We start from the raw sequence: 24,687 nt of genomic DNA, 5'->3' as shown, positions 1-24,687 counted from the left end.
CTGAGGCTGGCTGCGAACCTGCAATCCTCCTGTCTGTTCCTCCCAAGTGCTGGGATAAAAGCATGTGCCAACAACATCTGGCAACCATTATCGGTTTTAAGTATTAATTATGCATAAACTGATTTTTTTTTTTGGTACTGGGAATGGAACCTAGGGGCTTTCTACCTCCAGGATACACTCCTAGACCTATTTTTATATTTATTTGGAAACAGGGTCTCACTAAGTTGCTGAGAACCTCACTAAGCTGCTGAGGCTGGCTTCAAACCTGCGCGATTCTCCTGTCTCAGCCTCCCAAGCACTGGGATTACAGGCGTGCGCCACCACGCCCCGTCTATAAACTGATTTTAACAACAAAGATTTATATTATTTCACAATTATCTGTATATCTGTTTAGAACTCTCAAAGCATCTAGTTTACTGTTTGGTAAGTACTTGATTCTTATGTGACCAAGGATAACAATGAAAACTGCAATCATCATACCTAGTGGCACATGATGAAGTAAAGGAAGGCATTAATTCAGCCACACAGAGATTATTTCTAGATGGTAAAGAGAACAGTACTAAATAGCAGTGAATATCACAGTGAGAAGGTTTTGTTTTTAAATTCTCTTTTTTTATTAATTAGCCTTTAATTTTTCCAAGTACAGCAACCAGAAAATCTTGACTTAGTGCTAATTCGTCTTTAACACCTTGATGATACTTGCTAATATTCCTTATATGACAGAAAAAGCTCTGGCATAGAGGTTTGGCTGACAATAATATCCAGCTAGTATTTGCAATTGTTTTCTTCTTAATGCATTTAAAAAAATTGATATGTTGTGCTTATGCTAGCATTATAATGTCTCCTTTACAAGCAAGGGGCTGAGGAAGGATTTTTTATAAGTATGGGGTATTTTTATGGGTTGATGGAACAATTTTGAAACTAGAGAGAGTTGATAGTTGCACAATACTAAAAATACACTCCCACTGAACTGCATGTTTTAAATGGTTTATATTAAGTGACTTTCACCTTAATTTCTTGAAGCATCTAGAATTTTAAAATAAATCTAATAATGAAATAAGCAACAGAGTGATGTATAAGTACGGCAAATACCATGAAAGCAAGATGCAAACAAATGAACTTTGGGAAATATACGAAGAGAACCTAGATTAGATTAGTATGCATGAAACTTCTGGGGTCAAGTGCAGGAAGCTGATGGGTGGAGCCCTTACAAACTAGTTCAAGGGCTTAGGCAAAATTCCCAAGGCAGGAGAAATACCCTCTGTGTCCATCTTCATCCTTCCTAATAGCTACGCTCCTCTTCCTTCCCTCAGCATTCAAGTGTCTGCTGTGCCCATGATGGCCTCTGCTCATAATTGCCCCAACCATTTCCTCTGTCTTTGATTCTGCATCCCAACTTCTATTTTTGAAATGTAGGCTTCAGATATGCCTTGAAAGGACTAATATTAGCCCTTCATACCTCACAAAGCTGCTGGCAAGATAAAATTCTACTTGAGCCACGCTTTAGAAGTATTATTCAAGCTCTAGGTTCTAACTCACTAGTGGATCATAAAATAAATTCAATAGATTATATAGCACTTTAAAATGGAATACAGTGGAAAGAAAAATATCAGTACATTGTACATTGCAAAATTAGAAGTTGTTATGGTAAACTTCTTTTGAATTTTTTTTCCTTGTCTTGTTTTTGCTTTCTTGGTGCTAGGGTCTCACACACATGCTAAGCACAGGCTTTACCAGTAAGCTACAATCCCAGCCTCACCCTTTTCAGTTTTATATGTCTGAGTTTGTGCAAAGATAATGTATAGTTTGTCATAATATAAATTGTGATTTTCTATGGCTGAAAAAATACAGCTTTCAAGTTAGTTCTCCGTGTCATATTTTCTGATAGAAAATACAGCTTTCAAGTTAGTTCTTTCTCTGTGATATATCTTCTGTGTTAAATTTTTGGTTTTATTTTCTGATATAAGGACTGTTTCTCAAGAATAAAAGAGGCTCACTATGTAGTGAAAGCAGAGATCGGCTCCTTAGCTACACGCCCCCCTGAGCAACAGTGCAGCATGCATTTCCCATCCGGGGAAAACTTTTTTTTTTAAATACTTTCTTTGGTGCATTGTAATCATACATCATTACAATGGAAGATACATGCACACAATGGTTGGACCACTCCAGGATGAAATTGTGAGAAGAGAAAGGAAAGTTCTTTATCAGACTGCTCAGAGGGAGAATAGTTCTTTCTTTGACTAACTATAAAGAAATTGTCCAATACATCTAAAAATATGTCTGAAATAAGATTTGGCCCCTGATGGCTTTAGAGGATGGAGGTGAAAGCCAAAAACAGTTGGTAAAGGACAAACAGTTGGTAAATACTAAAGATATTCTGAAGTGTTAAGGTTTAACAGAATACTGTAACACCCTTTGAATCTAAAATATGAGAATAAGAGTTTCTGATTGTGTTTCAAGAACTGTGGTAATTAGGGCTTGCGTAATTGAAGGAAACAAAACTAAACACAGCAGGGAGGGCTCACAGCAGCACTAGGAGCTCAGAGCTAAGTGACGCCTGCTTCCATCACTGCTCCAGTGGCAATGAATCAAAGGGTAGGTTAAGACGAAGGCACACAGACCAGAGAGCTGGTTCACATTTTTGGCTCGGGCTTCGCTTTCTGTGTATAAAAGCCCTACTAGTGGCTCTATTAAATGAACATTTAACATTTACTATTTTGTTTATAATGGTTAAAACAGTAATGTTTGGCCTCATCAGCTTACAAAATAAATCATAGCTGTCCTGAAGCCGAGAAACACGGATGAGGAAATATCTGTACTAGAGAGAGGCATCCCTTATATAGGCTTTCTAGAGACTAAAGTCATCCTGCAGAGTCTGTTTCAGATGTCAGAACAGCCCTATCTATCCAGACAACTGCAGAGGGCTTTACTCAGTGCTTCTTTATAAGAACACAAGTCTTTTTTTTTTTTTTTTTTTTTTTGTCTTTTAAGGTTAGGGAGCATTTATTCTTTGTTACAAATTGATGCAACATAATAAAAAATTAAAATTAACTGTTCAAAATGAGTAAAACAACACAAAATCAAAGCAGGCTTCCTCTGTTTCATACACTCCAAATTCTCAACCCCCAAAGGGCCTACTTATTATTAGAAAACCAGGCACTATGACAGGGGATGTTTTAATGCATTACAGAATCACTGTCCAAATTAAATTCTCTATTGTATATCAATGCACATTTTTAAAAGCCATAATTTAAAATACTATGAAAAAAATGAGCTTTACATTAAATATCCACTGGCCGACTTTAGGCTCAGAAATTCTTCAGAATCTAGCCATCACCCCTACCATGACTACCCTTGTCCACAGCTGTGCGTTGTCCAGTGTCTCCCCGTTCTACCACTCTCCCTGTGGTTATTCACCATGCAGAGGGCCACAATGATTATTTTAAAAAATCTATCTTGGATCATATCATTCCTCAGATCTCCTCATGGGTCCCCAGAGACCCCAGAAGAGTATCCCTATTCCTTTCCCAATCCTGTAAAAGGCCCTATTTTCTCGGGTATTTTCCCACCCAACCTTTTCCCAGTTGCTTATTCCCTTTTCAGTAGGGAAGGAAGTTATCTTGTCAGACTGATTTGTGAATGTAGAAAGAATAGCTGAGAATGCCTGGCTCAGCTCTTTCCTCCTTCTTCTCGGTGCAAGCTGCCTTAGGGAGTGAATCCCCTCTACTCCTCCACATCCTAAGTCTTCCCTCGGCAGGAGGAAGGGTCAGAGTTGACTGAGACAGGGTGGGAAAATCTGTGGCTTTCATCGTATTTCTCTGCAATAAAGATAGGTCCCAACTCCATCCATCATGCTCCAGTGACTAGCCTTAGTTCCCAATCTGTTTCGAACCCAGGTAGGGAAGAAGGATTCTAATTATAGGCTTACTAAAAACCCTAAAACAGAGTTGGGCGTGGTGGTATATGCGTGTAATCCCAACGTTCAGGAAGCTGAGGCTGGAGGATCGCGGTTCGCAGACAGCCTCAGCTACTTAGTGAGGCCCCCCACAACTTAGTGAGACGCTGTTTCAAAATAAAAAAAATAAAAATAGGGCTGGAGGTGTAGCTCAAAGGTCAAATGTCCCTGGGTTCATTCACAGACCCGCAAAACAAAACAAAACAAAAACTGAAACACTGAAATACCCACACATGCAAGACACACACCTTGTATGTGGATACAGAAAATAACCTAGAAATGTTTGTCTCTGAGTAGTAGTGTGCTTAAAAATGACATCTCTCTCTCTCTCTCTCTCTCTCTCTCTCTATATATATATATATATATATATATATATATATATATATTTTTTTTTTTTTTTTTGGGGGGGGGTTACTGGGGATTGAACCCAGGGCCATTCTACCTAAGCTATATACCATAGCCCTGTTATTTTTCATTTTTTAAAATTTTTTATTGGTGCACTGTATTCATACATCATAGTGGGATACAAAAAAACTTTTGTAGACATACATGCACACAACGCCCAGTCAGCCCCCACCCGATCCCCACCCCATTCCCTCCCCATCCCTCCTTCCCATGCTTGGCTTAGTGGTTGACATCTACTATTATAGCAATTTATCCAAAATTAAAAATGATAATCTCACATAACAGTTTCATTTGTCTGATACTAAGATTTTGATAACTTAAAGATAACATTTTTTTTTTTTTTTGGTGGTACTGGGGATGGAACCCAGAGGCTTTTCTACCCCCAGGCTATACTCCCAGACCTATTTTATATTTTATTTGGAAACAGGGTCTCACTAAGTTGCCGAGAGCCTCACTACGTAGCCGAGGCTGGCTTTGAACCTGCGCGATCCTCCTGTCTCAGCCTCCCAAGCGCGGGGATCAGAAGCGTGCGCCACCACGCCCGGCTCAAAGATAACATTTCAGTATTTCTTTCTGTCTCACTAAACTGCTGAGACTCTCCTCCAAGCTGCACGCCTTCTGCCTCAGCCTCCCCAGGATTACAGGCCTGGGCCACCGGGCCTGGCAGGTCTTTCATTTTCTTCATATGCTTTTCCTTTTTTTATGCTTTTCTAGTTTGAATATTTTTTCCAAAAAAAGTATTACTTTAAAAATCAGGAAAAAAAATAGCCGAAATTAACTTTCTTTAAAGGACATTAAATAGGGAAGAGTTTGGTACCAGGTCTTCAAAGGCAATCAGGAGCTTTAGACTATGGATACATAGTCTAAAGAAACTAAAGACAGTTCTCAAATGACTGTTTCTTTAGTCAGGATTACATACAACGTGGATAAAAAGATATGTCACTTTGGCCTTTATTTTTTACCTAAATTCAAGTCACCAAGTAGTGAAAAAGCAAAATTACATCATTCTCTTGCGTTCACACAGCTGCCTTCGTTGTATTTATTCAATATAAGGAAAACATCAGTACAGTAACAGCTTACTTATAATGTTTATATATTTGACTCCATAACAATGTCTCTTATCCATATATATTTTTTTTTTCTTTCATGGTGCAGGGTATCTAACTAAGGGAGATTTTACCTCTAATATACACCTCCATCCCTATTTTAATTTTTAAATTTTGAAACAGAGTCTCACTAACTAGCAGAGGGCCTCACTAAGTTGCTGATGCTGGCCATGAACCAGCAATCCTCTGTCTTAACCTCCCAACTATTGAGATTACAAGTGTGCACAACCACACCCAGCTATTCATATATTTTAAACAGTAGTTTTTGGTTCATGAGGATTTTCATTCTCTCTCACCTGCAGATCAACCACACATCCATAAATATCCATCTATGTTTTCTACTCCTACCTCACCACACTTAGCAGAAAATTCTAATTCTTCTAAAGTTATTTAAAAGTTGAAGTATTTATTTTATTTATTTATTTTGGTGGTACTGGGGTTCCTAGAAACCCTTCTATTTCTGGGCTACACTCCCAGACCTATTTTTATACTTTTTTATTTGGAAACAGGGTCTCTTAAGCCAGCGCGGCTGGCTTCAAAACTGCACAATCCTCCTATCTCCACCTCCCAAGCACGGGGATTATAAGAGTGCACCACCACGCCCGGCCTGAAGTTTAAATATTTTAAAGTTTCTTTTTTCTTTGTAGTACTGGGAATGGAACCCAGGGACATTCATCCTCTGAGAATTTTTTTTTTTTTGAAACTCAGAGGCATTCTACCTCCAAGCTACACCCTCAGTCCTATTTTTTATTCTTTATTTTGAAACAGGGTCTCACTGAGTTGCAAAGGGCCTCACTGAGAAGCTGAGGCTGGCCGTGAGCCCAGATCCTCCTGTCTCAGCCTCCCAAATGCTAGGATTACAAGTGTGCACTACCATGCCAGGCTTGAATTATTTTACTTAACTGTTACCTGTTTTCAGCGTTTACACGTTTTATATGTATCATCTTCTACTCCACAAAAGCCCGCAACTACTGGAGTGCCATGGAGGGCATCTAAGCTGGCCTTCAATGAGTAAGATTTCCACCAGCTGTGGGAACTGAATTTATAAGACTGCCAGGGGTTACAGGAGGCAGAAAGTATTCTAAAGCTCTAAATAAGAGACTAAGAAACAGAGCAAAAAAAAAAAAAGAAAAGAGTCAAAAAAAAAAAAGAGTGGTTCTAAAAAAGATGAGGAGCATGTTTTGGTCCAGAAGAAAGTAGATGAGAATTTTAAGAACAAAAAGGTGGTGTCACATGCTCCAGGCCCACTAGGTGCCTTAGTCTAGGTAAACAGGCTATTTCAAAGAATGAAGGTATTGATTAGAAAAACAAGACCGAATAAAAAAAGCCAAGTTGAGTGCTGAGAACATCTTGTTTTATCCTTAACAACACTAATAGACAGGACAATGTCTCCTTATCAGAAGCAAAATCCCAATTTCCTAGTTCTTTGAGCCTTTTGAAAGGAGTAGATGGGGTCTTTATTCTCTTAATTGCTATTCCCAGCACCTACACCAGTACTGGGAAAAGTTCTATGGAATGTATGAAGTGATCACTCCACTTTTCCATCTATAAGCCCCTCCTGCTCCTTATTTCTCTCCCTAGAAGCTATGTCCATGGTCTTACATTTGAAAAACTATCTAAGCAACACCTAAATTACACCGGCCCAGTATTCTTCTGTTACATGTTTCCTATTTCACACTGAGTTTTCAGGATCTTCTCTATAGCCGTGGTGTCCTGAAATTTCACAGTACAAGGCTTGTTGTGAGACTTTTCCATTCTTTCCATGTGAGTCCTTCTCATCTAGAAAGTCTTGTTGTTGTTGTTGTTGTTGTTGTTGTTGTTGTTGTTGTTGTTTTCAGTTTGGAGACTTTCTTTTTTTCTCTTTTATACCTAGTTTTATCCTCTCTCCTCTCTATTTTCTCCTATAACTTTAGCCTGTGGATTGACCCTTAAAGTTTCCTATTTTCTCTATCTTTGATTCTATTTATATAGGAGACTTCCTTAACTATACTTATATCTATTTTCTAAATTTCAATATTCCCATAAGTTTTCTTCTCCTGCTATCATCTATTTCTTTACCAAGAGCTTTTTCTTGTCTTTTCTTTCCTTTCTTTCTTTCTTTCTTTTTTCTTTTCTTTCTTTTTTTTTTTTTTTTTTTTTTGCTGGGGATGGAACCCAGGGGCATTTGACCCCCAAGCTGCACCTCCTGCCCTATTTTTAATTCTATTTTGAAACAGGGTCTCACTAAGTTGTGGAGGGCCTAAGTAGCTGAGATTGTCCGTGAACCACAATCCTCCTGTCTCAGCCCCCCGAATGCTGGGATTACAAGTGCCCAGCTGAGCTTTTCCTTAATCTCTAAATTTTCACACTTAAAAAAAATAGTATTTTATTCTGGCTTCTTGGTTGTACTATCTTTTCTCTTTTTTCCTCTGAGAATATTAAATATAGGTAGAGCTTTTGTCCTGAAAAGTTTTTTCCATTCCCTACATTTTCTCCCTCTGCTTTACGTTACTTACTGTTTGCTTTACTCTGTATTTCATGTTACAATGCTCAGTGACTCTTGTTTGCCCATTAGTGTTTAAGAGCAAGACACAGGTCCCTCAAAAAACTAGGAATAGAACTGCCATATGACCCAGTTTTACAATTTCTTGGTATCTTACAAAAAAGAGTCAGTATTATAGTGATACATGTATATTCACGTTTACGGCAACACAATCCACAGCAGCCAAATAATGGAACCAACTCAGGTGCCTGTCAGCAGATGGATGGATAAAGAAAATGTGGCTATACACACAATGGGATTTTACTCAGCCATACAGAACAACAAAATTATGTAATTTTCAGGAAAATGGATGGAACTAGAGAATATTATGTTAAGTGCCATTTGTTGTCTTAGGAAGTCAGTGTTCATATGTTTCTTTTCATATATGGAGACTAGAAAATAGAAAACATAAAGAACTTTGAATAATGTAAAGAGATACCTGTAGAATTGTTTTTATTTTTATTTTGAGGGGGGCACTGGGGTTGGAAGCCAGGGGCCTTCTACCTCAAAGCTATACCCCCAGACCTATTTTTTTATTCATATTTGGAAACAGGGTCTCACTAAGTTGCTGTGAGCCTCACTAAGCTGCTGAGGCTGGCTTTGAACCTGCGATCTCCTGTCTCAGCCTCCCAAGTACTGGGATTATAAGTGTATGTGCCACCACGTCCATCATACCTGCAGAACTATAGAAGTGGACAGGGGGCGGAAGCTGGGGAAGGAATAAAGGATGATTGAGGACAGAAAGAGTTCAAATAATACTATGGCAACATATAAAAGAAGAAAATATTACTACTAGTCTCGCTACTGTGTTCAAGAGGAAAGATGGGAGAAGGGGGTATAGAAGGCAAATCCACCAAGAGCTGTGTGCATGTATGTCTGTATCACTCTGGACCTCACTATGATGGAGAATTGCAATGCATTAATAAAATCATTTAAAAAAAAAAAAGAACAAGAGCCAGGCGTGGTGGCACACGCTTGTTATCCCAGCATTTGGGAGGTGGAGACTGGAGGATCGTGGTTCGCAGACAGCCTCAGCTACTTAGCGAGGACCTTTGCAACTCAGTGAGACCCTGTTCCAAAAAGTATTTTTTATAAAGACTAAAAAATAGGGCTGGGGATGTAGCTCAGGGGTTGAATGCCCCTGGGTTCCATTCCCAGTACCACCAAAAAAAAAAAAAAAAGCAAGACACTGAAAAGCAAAGTAGAAACTCTATGCCAGGGATCACAATCTTCTTCTAAAGGGCCAGGAGGTAGGTCTGAAGCTCTTATACTCTGTTGCAGAAGCACAGTTATACATAGACAATGAAATTTTAATTGCATACAATTTTCACATGCCATGAAATAGTTTTCCTATTTTGATTTTTTTAAAACCATCATGGCGGGCAGAATAACACCTCCAGTGATCTTCCCATTATAGTCTCTAGAACCTGTCCATATGCAACTTCATGTGGTAAAGGAAAAATAAGGTTTCAGACTGAGTTAACATTGTTCACCAGATGGCCCTAAAATAGAGTGATTATCCTGGATTGCCCATGGAGGTTCAATGTAATCAAAAGAGTCTAACAAATGACGAAAGGCAGCAGAAGAGAAGGTTATGGTGCCGCAATGTGGAAAGGATGCGCCCCACCATTGCTGGTCTTGACAGTGGAAGAAGGGCTCCGTGAGTAAGGAAGGCAGTTGGTGTCCAGCCCCTGAAAGAACAAGGAGCTGGACTCTCCCCTGAGGCACCAGAGAGAAACATATCCTAACACCCTGATTTTACCCCAACAAGACTTATAAATTACAGAGCTGTAAGATAATACCTTTGTGTTCTTTTAAACCACCAAACGTGAGGCACTTGCTACAGCAGTCATAGAAAAATTACACAACCATTTTAAAATGCAGAAGCTATTTTTTTTTAGCTTGTAGGTCATATAAAAACAGGTAGTAGGCTACATTTGGTGCACAGACTTAGTTTTTTGCCACCTGGCATAGGCTCTAGAATTAGACTGCTTAGTAATTAATACCAGTATTGTCACGGTACTAACTGAAATACTGGATTAGTAACTCTGTCTCCTTGGGTCTGGGTTTCCTCATCTGTAAAATGATAGTAACCAAAGCCCGTGTGGTGGCGCATGCTTGTAATCCCAGCATTTGGGAGGCTGAGACAAGAAGATCACAGTTCAAGGACAGCCTCAGCTACTACTTAGTGAGTTGCCTTTGCAACTCAGTGAGACCTTGTTTCAAAATAAAGAATAAAAAATAAAGCTGGGGGTGTAGCTCAGAGGTAGAATGCCCCTGGATTCCATCCTCAGTAACACACACACACACACACACACACACACACACACACACACACAATGATAGTAACAATATTTACATCATAGGACTGCTATAATAATTAACTAAAATGTTACATGTAAAGTGCTCAACATATTGTCTGGACCATGCTAAGTAGTCAGTAAAAGTAATAATCATTAACAGAGAAGGGAAAAAGGAATAAATAGCTCTATATGAAGATTTTTAGCTTTTCTCAACCTTAACTCGAATATAGGTTCATTCTAACAAATCCTCTCTAAAAATAATTCTTCAGTCTCTGCAATGGTGAGGAAAGAGCTGTGTTCTGTTTGTATGGAGTAGAGAAGGGAATGGCAGGAACAATTAGCCCATTTTCCATCTGTCACACAGGCTGCCCCCGCTATGGCTAAGGTTTCAGCTTCCTCTAGAGACCCAAGTCTGTTACCATTCATGCATCTGGCTTCCAGCCTCCAAATATGTCTTGACTTCTCTTTTCTGCTCTCATCTCCATTCTAATTCTCTTTGTCCATGTGGACTCATGCTTTTTTGTTTTTAAACTGCCTTTTTCTTGCTATTTGAGTGAAGTTTCAGCAGTGACAGGGGTTAAATCAGTGTGTTTAATATGTTATGTTATACCAGAAGTCTTATATTCGAAGAATTTCAGTAGAACTTGAAAAAATCAGGATTAAACCCAGAGGGAGCTCTACCATTCAGCTAAACCCTAGCTCCATTTATTTTTTATTTGAGACAGAGTCTTTCTAAATTGCTCGGGTTGGTCACAAACTTGAAATCCTCTGCCCTCAATCTCCTAAATAGCTCAGATTGGAGGCATGGGCCACCTCACTCAGATGCTTAACATAAAAAACAAGCCATAGGTGGTGGCACGTGATTGTAATCCCAGTACTTGGGAGGCTGAGACTGGAGGATTGGATGTTCAAAGCCAGCCTCAGGAATTTAGTGAGACTCTCAGCAAACCGATAAGACCCTATTTCCAAATAAGAAATTAAAAATTCAGTTTAGGAGTGTAGTTTGGAGCTAGAATGCCTCTGGGTTCAATCCCCACTACCAAAAAAAAAAAAAAAAAAAAACACTTATTAGATATTGCTTCTAACAGTATAGAACAGTTTAAAAGTATATAATTATAAAAATAAATTTTATAGCTTTTATTAAGGCAATTGGCCAATGAGAACTTAAGGTGAGGACCTTCAAGAAATCTTTTTGCTTTTATAGCTATTTGTAATTTGAATCAATAACATACTTTTTTTTTTAAAAAAAAAAGTGATCAATGAAAACTATGCATGTAGAGAACACTATAAATAATTTCTAGATCAGATGTATTATCTTGAATATTTGCAAAAAATAATTCTAATTCATGTATGCACTCTGGCATAAGTAAAACTTGTGTCCACAGCACTCTAATGCATTGATGGTGTGACCACCATCTTTGTACAGTGAATGACTGGCTAAAGCAAGGGACCTACATTCTTGCCTTTTGAAACCACACCTGTAGTCACTAAGAAGTTAGCCAATCTCAGACCTGTAAGACTTTCACAGCCAGCATTAAATAGTATCCTGAGATCTGACTTAATGCTACAACAACTTTTAAGTAGCCTATTCACTAAAAAGAAAAAAGACGAAGACCAATGGGTATAAAGAACCTGCTATGAAGCCGGGCATGGTAGTGCACATTTGAAATCTCAGGACTTGAGAGGCTGACATAGGAGGATGCCAGGTCTGAGTCCAGCCTCAGCAACTGAGTAAGACCCTAGCTGTGGGTATAGCTGAGGGGTACTGGATTCAATCCCCAGTACCACAAAAATAAAAATAAATAAAATAAAAGATCCCGTTATGAGCACGCCCTGTCTAGGTGCTTTAAATAGATTCCCTTTTAGATTTCCATCCTCACAAGCCTAACATGATGGAGATCATGCCCTAGTGCCTAAATAAAGAAAATAGGGTATAGAGAGCTTAAAAATTGAGAACCGGTTGACACAAAGCTCATCTATGTTTCAATTGTATGTACTGGGTATCATTTATCAAATGTGCTATTGAGCTATTTCATAGACTTTTAGCAGTTCATATATATTTTCTATAGTGTATATTTTTCACAGCTATAGACCATTTTTCTCACAGCAAGATAGCAGAAACATTTTCTAAACCATTTCTATTTAAAAACTGTATAGAAGCCGGGCATGGTGGCACAGGCTTGCAATCCCAGTACCTGGGAGGCTGAGACAAGAGGACTGCAGGTTCACAGCCACCCTCAGCTACTTAGGCCCTCCGTAACTTAGTGAGACCCTGTTTCAAAATTAAGAATAAAAAATAGGGCTGGGGGCATAGCTCGGAGGTAGAATGTACCTGGCTTCAATCCCCAGTACTGCAAAAAAAAAAAAAAAAAAAAGTATAGAATTTTTTCCTCTATAACTTATGACTGCTACCTGATGAGTTATTTTTTCCTCTATAACTCCTGCCTTCTAGTCAATACTCTGCTACTTTAAACTGAAACCCTATTGTGGCATAGACTGTAAATTATTATTAAGTGACCAGTCGTTGTGAAAGAAGGGAGACACCTAGGGAAGGGCACTAGCCTGGGCTGCAAGGGCAGCACTGGCTCCTGGAGGTCATGCTTAACTTATAAAAGCTTGATACCATGACCGGGATGATAAAAACACTCAGCGACAACAGGAAACCTGGAACTCGAGAGGCTCTCCATGCTTTACGCCCAAGACGAACAGCTAAAGGAGTATGTCACAAAACTGTAAAACAAGGCTGGAAGTAATTATTTCTATCATATGAAATCTCAAAGGAAAAATTTTATATGAAAAATGAGCTCTTTACTCATCCTCACAATTTGTGTATGTGTGTGTACAGTACTGGGGATGGAACCCAAGGGCATTCTACCCCCAAGCTACACCCCCAGCCTGATTTTTTATTCTTTATTTTGAAACAGGGCCTCACTGAGTTGAAAAGGGCCTCACTAATTCACTAATCCAGATCCTCCTGTCTCAGTCTCCCAAATGCTGAGATTACAAGTGTGCGCCACCATGCCCAGCTCATCTTCACATTTGCAGAGATTAATAAATGATAAATAACTATGTAAAGCCAGGCATGGTGGTGCACACTTGTAATCCCAGAATTCAGGAGGCTGAGACTGGAGGATCGTGGTTCGCAGACAGCCTCAGCTACTTAGTGAGGCTCTCTGCAACTTAGTGAGACCTTGTTTCAAAATAAATAATAAAAAATAGGGCAGAGGATGTAGGTTGGAGGTCAAATGCCTCTGGGTTCCATCCCCAAACCTGCAATAAATAAGTAAATAAGTAAATAAATAAATAAATAAATAAACTATGTAAAATGTCTTCCATATCAAAGGTATATGCCTCCTTAAAACTATGCAAGAGATGACAAATTTATCACAAAACAAAATTGGAAACAAAATTAAATATTATATGCTAGCCGGGAATGGTGGCACATGCCTGTACTCCCAGTACTTGGGAGGATGAGACAGAAGGGATTGCAGGTTTGAGGATAGCCTCAGCAACATGGTGGGACTCAGCAACCTAGTGACACCCTGTTTCAAAACAAAAATAAAACAGGTCTCAGGGTATACCTCAGAGGTAGAATGTCCCTGGGTTCAATCCCCAATACCACCAAAAATAAAGCTTCAATACAGACATACATGCATATGTGTGTGTATGTGTGTGTATGTATATGTATATATGTATAGGTATTTATTAAAATGTTTCAAGAATTATTCTTTTTTAAATCCCCCAAATCATTAGTATCGATTACTACTCTACTTAAGGGTAAGTATTTAAATATTTTAGGTTTTTCTACTTAAAATAAATGAGAAAAATGAGGTAAATATTAAAAGCCTTCCTTCATAATATTTTTCCTCCTTGCTTATAGACTTAGTGCACATACTTAATGAACCTCTATAATAGTAAATACTGTTGTTTCCCCAGTGGTTATGACAGCTCATAAGAATGTCCATAAAAACACTCCAGGAAGTAGTTAACAAATAGTATTAAAATCTGGCTTACTTTACTTGAGGCATTAGAAAAAATGGGCCAAAGTTACATTATGAAAATTCAACAGAATATACTGATAAAAGCAAATTTTAACATCTCAACAATTACTTAGTATGATAAGGCACAGCAGGTAGCATCCAAAAGTGAGGAGTGAGCCGGGCGTGGTGGCGCACGCTTGTAATCCCCGCGCTCGGGAGGCTGAGACAGGAGGATCACACAGGTTTGAAGCCAGCCTCAGCTACTTAGTGAGACCCTGTTTCCAAATAAAGTATAAAATAGGTTTGGGAGTATAGCCCGGAGGTAGAAAGCCTCTGGGTTCCACCCCAGTACCACCCAAAAAAAAAAAAGTGAGGCGTGACTTCTGGAGACTTTAAGGAACCTGAAAGCACCCAGAGACTCACATGCTACTTGTCTCCCAAAATATTCTTTCTATTATGCTTTATTTTTCTTTGTAGTTCTTATCATTATATCAATTATAACCATAACCCATGTCAAAGAAAGGGAAAACATGAACACCACAGATCCCCCACTGTCCTGACAAAAATGTAGTCTACAAAGTGATCGCAATACAGGCAAATACAAAATATTCTTTTAGTAAAGAGAACAGTATATTCTAGATTCTAACAGCTATTAAAGAGCAGCAATACTGCTTCAAGCAAAATGAGACCAAAGAATGAAACTGATAGGCATTTTAATATAAAGTGAAGAAGTCATTAGATATTCTCAAGACTATACGTGCTGAAATATTTTAAGACTCAAATTATACTTGAGATACAAAAATAGTCTTAAAAATCTACCATTATTAACTATTCCAAAATCAAATGTATGTAATATATATTAATATATTATTAAGGAGATACCAAAACTTACCCCAATAAGTCCTGTCTTTCTTCCATATACACCAAGATTCCATTAAACACATCTCACTGTTTTCACAAAGCTAAGTCTTTGTATGCTACTTCTTAACATCTTAGAAAGAAACTGACCGTTGTACTTTACGATACATTTTTAGAATAAGTAGATTCACTCATTCATTCAACAAATAGTTACCGAATGCCAGTTATATTGTTGGCACTGTTCTTTGCTTTGGGACTGCAGCAAGGAACAAAAACAGACAATAAGGCAGGCATGGTGGCACATGCCTACAATCCCAGTACTTGGGAGGCTAAGACAAGATTACAGGTTCAAGGTCGACTTCACCAACTTAGCGAGACTGTATTTCAAAATTAGATATTTTTAAAAAAATCATTGCCCACATTAAAATCAAGAAGATATTTCTTTCTTTTCTTTTTTCTTTTTTTCCTGCGGTACTGAGGATGGAACCCAGGGGCATTCTACCTCAAAGTTACACCCTCAGCCCTATATTTTATTCTTTATTTTTTGAAACAGTGTCTCACTGAGTTGCAAAAGGCCTCACTAAATAGTAGCTGAGGCTGTCCATCAACTACAATCCTCCTGTCTCAGGCTCCCAAATGCTGGGATTACAAGTGTGTGCCACCATGCCCAGCGAGGAAGATATTTCTTATATATTATTCTAGTAGTTTATAATTTCTTTTCTCTCAATTTTTTTTTTGGGGGGGTGGTACTGGGATTCCTGGAAACCCTTCTCCGGGCTACACTCCCAGACCTATTTTTGTTCATTTTTATTTGGAAATGGGTCTCTTAAGCCAGCACGGCTGGCTTCGAACCTGCATGATCCTCCTGTCTCCGCCTCCCAAGTGCAGGGATTACAATCGTGCGCCACCACGCCCAACTACAATTTAAGATATTAAATGTAGTTTTAGTTGATTTTTATATATGGTGTTAGATCAGGATTCAATTTTATTCTTTTACATGTGGATATCTAGTTTTCTCAGTGTCATTTTTTAAAAGACTGTCTTTATTCCAGTATATATTTTTGACAACTTTGTATACTATGGACTATAAATATATGAATTTAGTTTTGTACTGTCTATTCTGTTTCATTGGTCTCTGTATCTGCTTTTATGCCAGTACCACATTGTGTTGATTATTATAGCTTTACAGAAGTTTTTGAAGTCAAATAACATGATACTGACATCTTTAAAAATTGGATGGATGGATGGATGGATAGATAGATAGATAGATAGATAGATAGATAGATAGACGGATAGACAAAAAGGGTTGGGATATAGCTCAGAGGTAGAATGATCCTGGTTTTAATCCCTAGTACCGATATATATAATAACCAATTATATATCTATACATCCCAGACAACAATCATTTATATTATGAAGTCAATATTCTACTAGAAGAAAACAGCCAATAAAAAGGTGAAATACATGGTCTAGCATATGTCAGATGGTAGTCAGCACTAGAGAAGAAAGTAAGAAGTACAGAGAGTGTCACTGGTGGGAAGGAGGCTGCAATTTTTTTTTCTTATCACTAAAATAACTGTAAAAAAATTTTAAATCAAGTGGTGTTTCCTTATGGGAAGTTTTTTTCTTCTCAATTTGATTTCCTTTGAATTGACACACATCAATACGCAAATTTAAAATAGGAATAAAATGTAACAAATGGGATGTGCAATAATATCTATATTTTTATGTTATTAAATCTAAAAGAAGAAAATCAAAGACTCTGGTTAGTAGACTGGCCCAGGAGACAGTTTTCTAGCATTCATATGGCTTTATTTCCACAAAACTGGTAGTAGGAGATACTCATTATTTAAGGATCTGCAAGACCTACCAACTTTCAAAGCTCGTACTTAACTCCATACAAGTATATGTATTCTAAGAGAAAGAGAAATATATATGCACTGTAACAGAAACTATTATTAAGGCTACACAAGAAAACTGTATGTCTTAGAATTTCTATGCTTAAATCAACAGCTCCCAGAGACGATGAAAACCAGTAACTAAAAAATTTATTGCTTGGTTAAAACTCAGTTTACAAATTGAAGGAGTTTTAAAGTCTCTGTGCTGTTATAAAGCTTTATGGGGTTTACAATGGAGATGAAAACAGAAATAAAAAGATCTGACAAACAGAAAATGCCAAAGATATTTCCAGCATTATCAACATGAACCTCCCCATCCCTATTACTTTTTACCTTATTCCAAAACAAATGAATTTAACTCAACTGCCTGAAAAGACAATTGTTTCCTGGAGTCCCATTCAAAATGTCAATGTTTGAGGAGTAAAGCTGAATGGAATAAAATTTTGTAATATGTATTTTTTTAAGTAGAATGTAAACTCCACGAGGGAAGGAACTTCTTTTATGTGTGTGTGTGTGTGTGTGTGTGTGTGTGTGTGTGTGTGTGTGTTAAAAAGGATTGAACCCAGAGGCATCCTACCTCTGAGCCACACCCACAGTCTTTTTTTATTTTTATTTTGAAACAGGGTCATGCTAAGTTGCTAGGAATCTCACTACATTGCTGCGGCTGTCCTCTAACCTGAAATCCTTCTCTCAACCTCACAAGCACTAGTATTACAGGTGCTTAGCACCACATCCAGCTGGGAAGGAAATTTTGTATGTGTGTGTGGTACTGGGGATGGAACCCAGGGACCTTCTACCTCCGGGATACACTCGCAGACCTATTTTATATTTTATTTGGAAACAGGGTCTCACGAAGTTGCTGAGAGCCTAAGTAACTGAGGCTAGCTTCGAATTCAGGCAATCCTCCTGTCTCAGCCTCCCAAGTGCTGGTATTACAAGCATGCACCACCACACCTGGCTTGGAAAGGAACTTTTGATAAAGTATTCTCAGCACCTAGAATAGTGCCTGGCATATAAGACAGTCAATAAAGATATATTGAATGAATAACCTGATCAGAACTTCATTAAAATAATCCAAATTATAATATTTGTATATAATTTTTCTTGGCATTAGTAGCCTACTTTTTAAAAATATTTTCATTTTATCATCTACACATACTAAAAAGCTTTAAAGCTTGTTAGTAATTCAAACTTAGTCAAAACATTTCATATTCTTTATTTCTATGGATTCTATGACCCATTTCAATTACAAAATTTACTTATTCTAATAATGACCCAAAGCTCTAAAGGAAAAACCTGGCACTTACTGAAATGGAATGCCATGGAATATTAAAATAAAATATTATTTAAATCCCGTCAGGCATGGTGGCCCACGCTTGTAATCCCCGCACTTGGGAGGCGAAGACAGGAGGATTGCACAGGTTCGAAGCCAGCCGCACTTACTTAAGAGACCCTGTTTCCAAATAAAAAGTATAAAAATAGGTCTGGGAGTGTAACCTGGAGGTAGAAGGGTTTCCAGGAACCCCAGTACCACCAAAAAAATTAAAAAATTTAAAAAATTAAAAAAAAATAAATTCCGACTGAAATAACTGCACAACAATTGATGGATGACCCTGGACTTTTTGTGGGTTTTTTTTTTTTACATATTTGAAAGGGTATTTTCTAGCTTTCTATTCACTCTTGTTTTATATTACTGTCAAACTCTTCACTTTCAAAATCAAATAAATTGAGATGTTAAACTGCCCTGTGCTTGCGAATTTTATACCAAAAGAGCAAATTTATTTTAAAATTGAAACCTAAGACACACTGGAAAATACTGAGTTGGAATGTTTGCTGAAATGTTGTTTACTGTAGAAGTCCTAATGTTTGAACAACTAACACTGAAGTTTAAATTAGATCTAAACTCAGGAAATTGACCTTCATAATGTTTTAACATGTTTGTCTTTATAAGGTAGTTATCTTCCATGAAAAGAAGATTTAAATGTCTTTAGACTTACAGTCAAATTTCGGTCCCAGATCTGTATGCTTCCATTCTGACAGGCAGCTGCTATGAGGTTTCCGTCTCTACTATATGTGCACGTAGTGGGGATGACTTTTTTACCCTGCATTGTTCGTGGTTTAAACACACTTTTTTGCTTCTTTGGATTTTCGACTTCCCAAAGTCTCACAGTCCTAAAAGAAAAAGGGGGTTTTCATTTACAAAAGAGAAAATAGAGATTAAAATAGAGAATGGCCCATAAAGACTGCCTTTCAAGCATACATATCTAACATTTTTTTAAAATAATGGTATCCCACTATGTATAATTTTTAAGCTTTTTATGTATTTGCTAAGAAAGAAATTTTTCAGAAATGTTAAGTGGAAGTAATTTTAAGAAATAAATTCTCTTTTATTATTCTAATACCTCCTTAAAATAAAAAAGCAATTGAAAATAAAATGATATACATACTAAAAGCATTACCCGTTTATAAAGTTATTCGTGGAAATAAGGCGAGCCATCTAAATGGTGCTGTGATCAAATAAAAAACAAGTGGCAAATTCTACTTCAAATCTAGAGTAATCAGCTCCTGCCCTCTAAAGCAGTGGCCTCCAAACTCCTGACTACACACTCTGATTAAAAACTATTACACATACACCCAGTACATATGTACGTTAATCTGCAAACTACTTACGTGTGTTAAATGTAGTGCTCATAAAATACCCCAGAAAACACACTGGACATAAGTTACTAGAATAGAATGCTGTCCTGCTCTAGGTCCAGACAAAGATCTCATGCCTCTGGAGGAGGCGGAGCCAAGCAACCAACCATAGTAGTCCAGGCCCAGGACCAAGATAGAGCCCCTCCTGCTCACGGTCCCAGGGAAAACAATACTGACTGCCACTGAAGGGCTAGCACAAAAGACAAACGACCCAGAGGGAGAAAAACAGCACAAAATCCCAACAAAATGAGGTTAACAATTTCATGGAAGAAGCCACGCAAGCCAGACCACCACGGAACAACATCTTAAAAGTTCTAAAAGAAAAAGAAATCATCAATCCAGCATTCTATAGACAGTCAAAATACACTTTGATAATAAGATAAAAATCAAGATTTTTTTTTCAGATGGACAAGAGTTGAAGTTATTTGTTGCCATCCAATATGTACTACATAATGTTAAAGGAAGTTTTAAAATGTGCAAAAAATATGACACACGTGAAAACCTGAATCTATCCTAAGAAATGAGGAGGGCCACAAATGGTAAAAATAGGAGTAAATGTAAAATGTAAAAGATATTTTAAAAGTGGAGTTGGGTGTGGTGATGCATGCCTGTTATCGCAGTCCTTGGGAGACTGAGAAAGGAGGATCACAGCTCACTGCCAGCCTCCCCAACTTAGTGAAGCACTTCACAATGTAGTGAGACCTTATTTGAAAATAAAAATTAAAATAGGGCTGGAAGTGTAGCTCACAGGCAGAATGCCCCTGGCTTTAATCTCTTGTAAACCCCATACCCTACACACAAGTTTATAAATCTCTTTTAAAAATAAAAGGCTATAAAAAACTAAATAAAATGCATCACAATAATAGCAGAAAGGTTGAAAGGGAAGAATAGAAGAGAGACTTTGATATGTTAAAGATGGATATCAAGTCATGTGGTGGCCCATGCCTATAATCTCAGTACTTGGGAGGCTGAGATAGGAAGATTACAGATTCCCAGTCAGCCTCAGCAATTAAACGAGGCCCTCAGAAACTTAGGGAGACCCTTTTCCAAATAAAAAATAGGGCTGAGAGTGTAATTCAGATGTAGAAGTCCCCTGGGTTCAATCCCCAGTAACACACACACACACACACACACACACACACACACACACACACAGAGATGGACATTACAGACCAAGCAAAGGAAAAAAATAATAAAATTGAGAGTGCAAATGAGTCAAATAGAAAACAAATAGTACAGAAATCAAAAACATTTTATGAGATAAATAAAATTAATTAACTACATTACTAGTTAGAATGATGATTAAAAACTGAAATTGTAGACAACATCAAACACCAAAATCTTAACTGAAAGCAGAAACATCCCAATAGAGCTTAGTGACATTAAAATAATAGGAAAATTTATTAACACCTTTATACAAATACATTTGATAATTTAGATAAAATGGACAAATTTCCTTGAAAGACACAAACTACCAAAACTAATTCAGTAAGAAATTAATAACTGGAATATTCCTATGTCTATGTACAATGCTGAACACATAATTTTAAACTCTAGATGATTTCACTGTTGAACTCTACCAAGTATTTAAGAAAATAAAAAAAACAGATTGAGACTCCTAATCTGAAAATCCAAAATCTGAGATCTTTCAAAATCCAAAAATTTTTGAGCACTAAACTCATGTGTGGAATTCTGTCTCATGTACAGTATTAAAAATTATGTAAAATTACCTTCAAGCTATGTGTATAAGATGTATATGAAACAAAAGTAAGTTTCATGTTTATTCTTGGATCCCATCCTCAAGATATCTCATTATGTATATGCAAAAAATCCAAATTCTGAAAAAAATAAAAATTATAAGTACTTCTGGTCTTTTATCTTGAATAAGAAATATTCACAGCCGGGCGTGGTGGCGCATGCTTTTAATCCCAGCATTCGGGAGGCTGAGACCAGAGGATCGCAGTTCGCGGACAGCCTCAGCTACTTAGTGAGGCCCTCTGCTACTCAGTAAGACCCAGTTTCAAAATAAAGAATAAAAAGTAGAGCAGGGGGTGTAGCTCAGAGGTTGAATGCCCCTGTGTTCCATTCCCAGACCTGCAAAAAAAAGAAAAGAAAAGAAAGAAAGAAAGAACTATTCACCCTAAAATAATACTAATTCTATACAAAATGAAGATTCTAGAAAATGAAGTGGAAACACCTCTCAACTCATTTTACAAGGCCAACATTACCCTGAGGCCAAAATCTAAGTCACAACAAGAAAATTACAAATATTCCCAATGAAAAGAGACACAGAAATCCTCAACAAAACTGTAGCAAATTCAAATTTGCAGTTTGAAGAAAAGATTAAGTGGTGTTTAAACCATGAGTGCAAAGAAAATTGAAAATAAAAAAAAAATACCACTACTAGATATCTTTCCAAAAGGGTTGAAACCAGACTACTACAGTAATCTATGCATACCCATATTCATAGCAGCACAAGTCACAATAGCCAAATTATGAAATCAACCTAGGTGTTTATCAACAGTTGAATAGATTGCAAAATTGTGGGAAATACACAAAATGGAATTCTACTCAGCAATAAAGAAGAACAAAATTATATGATTTGCAAGAAGACGGAAGGACCTGGAGAACATTATGTTAAGTGAGATCAGCCAGTCACAAAAAGTGAAGGGTAGCCGGGCGTGGTGGCACACGCTTGTAATCCCAGCATTCGGGAGGCTGAGACTGGAGGATCATGGTTCGCGGACAGCCTCAGCTACTTAGTGAGGCCCTCTGCAACTCAGTGAGACCCGGTTTCAAAATAAAGAATAAAAAAATATAGGGCAGGGGGTGTAGCTCAGAGGTCAAATGCCCCTGGGTTCCATCCCCAGACCCGCAAAAAAAAAAAAAAAAAAAAAAAGAAAGTGAAGGGTCATATGTTTTCTCTACTATGTGGAGGTAGGGAGTAATTGGGATACCAGAGGGACTCCAGGTAATAGAGCCAGGGAGGAAGGGTAGAGGAAGAAGACTGAGGCCACTAATTGAAATACTACCATCGTTATGTGTATACATGCGAATATACCAATGTCAATCTGGGTACTCAGTATTGGGAGGGAGGGAAATGAGGAGGTGGGAGGGCACCAAGTACTGTGAGCATGCATGTCATTGTCCACATGATTTATATTATGATGTGAGACTATAATGTACCAATGAAAACATCAAATATATGTGTATATATATATATCCCCATATCAACAGACTAAAATAAAAAAACATATGCTCACCACTATTGATACAAAATAAGAATGTGAAAACTCCAACATCCATTCATGGTATTTTTTTTAAAATACCCTAAAAGTAGGATATTAAGGAGCCTCCACTAGGAAAAGAATGGACCTTCCTGAACTCAGTAGAGGACATGAAAGATTCTGTAATGTTCCTCATGGAGACATGCATGAGAACAAAGCAACAACATCAAGTCCTGTTTCTGTATACTGGACTCAGCAGCCAGTGCGGCAAGGACAATGACAGAAATAAAAGGCTTACGGATTGAAAAGAAGAAATAAAACTGTCTCCAATAAGTGACAACACAACCCTCTACACAGAAAACTCCCAGAACAAACAAAAATGCTTTTAGGACTAATAGGTGGGTTTTGCAATGTCAGAGGATAGAAAGTCAGTTATCATAAATTGATTTTTAATTCTATAGACTAACAACAAGCAACTAGATACTGAATTCATGAAAATGCCAGCCACCATAGCTTGAGTAAATATGAAATATGACAAGATTTATAATCAGCATGTAGTATTCATACACTGCAAACTACAAGCCACTTCTGACAGCAATGAAAGATGACCTACACATATAACACACTGTGTCTGTGTGATAGAAGAGTCAAGATTACTAAGATTCCAATGCTTCCAAATTGATCGTTGGATTCAATGTGATCCTCATCAAATGCCAGCAGGATTTCGGAGGGGTACAAAGTCTGTACGCTGACTCTAAAACTAGAGAACTCAATTGTCTTCATATTTTAAAAGAGTTTTCCAAATAGCAAATATTTCAAATGTTGATCAAGTTTACCCACATTTGGGGGTATCATATCTAAGACACCTTTACCTAACCAAGGTCATAGAATTGTCTGGTTTCTTCTACGATTTTATATTTCTAATTTTACAAATAGATCTATGAATACAAAATTGTTCCAGCACTATCTGTTTCTGAGCATTATCAACCTTCCCCATATTGAACGCATTCTATATTGCGTGCTCATCTCTTTTCATTGCGATCACCAGAGTTAATAAATAAAAGAAGTTGCCGGGCGTGGTGGCGCACGCTTGTAATCCCTGCGCTTGGGAGGCGGAGACAGGAGGATCGCGCTGGTTCAGAGCCAGCCTCGCTGGCTTAAGAGACCCTGTTTCCAAATAAAAAATATAAAATAGGTCTGGGAGTATAGCCCGGAGATAGAAGGGCTTCCAGGAACCCCAGTACCAAAAAAAAAAAAAAAAACAAGAAGTTGAGGAATACTGCATGTGTCGTTTCTTTCTACCCTCAGCTCTGCAACAGTGGGAATAAATTATGTAATTTGTCTTTTTTATAACTGAACTTCTCCAATGTCAGATGATACTTTAGAATTACGATATGAAAGGCCCCACGCAAGCATGAAGTATCACTATCTGGCTTGTTTAGTGTTCTTCATCTCTAAAACTGGGATAAAAATACCACCATTGAGGGACTGTAAGGATTATATGAGATTAAGAATGTAAACATATTTAGGACAATACTTGGAACACAGTGGGCACTCAATAAATACTACTTTCTTTCTGCTTTTCCTGTTAGACCATAAATAAAATATCAAATTTAATAAATCCATTAATTGCCAGGCGTGGTAACACACGATTATAATACCAGTGCTTGGGAGGCTGAGACAGGAGGATCACACAGGTTCAAAGCCAGCCTCAACTACTTAGTGAGGCTCTCAGCA

The 24,687-nt window shown here is 37.7% G+C and overlaps 1 protein-coding gene across 3 annotated transcripts in view; it reads right to left on the bottom strand.

The window, feature by feature from the left end:
- Positions 1-24,687, bottom strand: part of WDR70 (WD repeat domain 70) — a gene marked incomplete at its 5' end in the record, with an annotated part of 251,957 nt that overhangs the window by 82,687 nt on the left and 144,583 nt on the right. For all 3 annotated transcript variants that reach the window (XM_080696811.1, XM_080696812.1, XM_080696813.1), the window contains one exon: positions 19,024-19,198. In XM_080696811.1, the coding sequence (XP_080552937.1) occupies positions 19,024-19,198 (175 nt within the window). The remainder of the gene's footprint in view (positions 1-19,023; positions 19,199-24,687) is intronic.

The sequence above is a fragment of the Muscardinus avellanarius genome, assembly GCF_963383645.1.
Source record: "Muscardinus avellanarius genome assembly, chromosome: 1".
NCBI lineage: Eukaryota > Metazoa > Chordata > Mammalia > Rodentia > Gliridae > Muscardinus > Muscardinus avellanarius.
The sequence above is the reverse complement of the archived record's forward strand: the minus strand, read 5'-3'. Positions and strand labels throughout refer to the sequence as shown.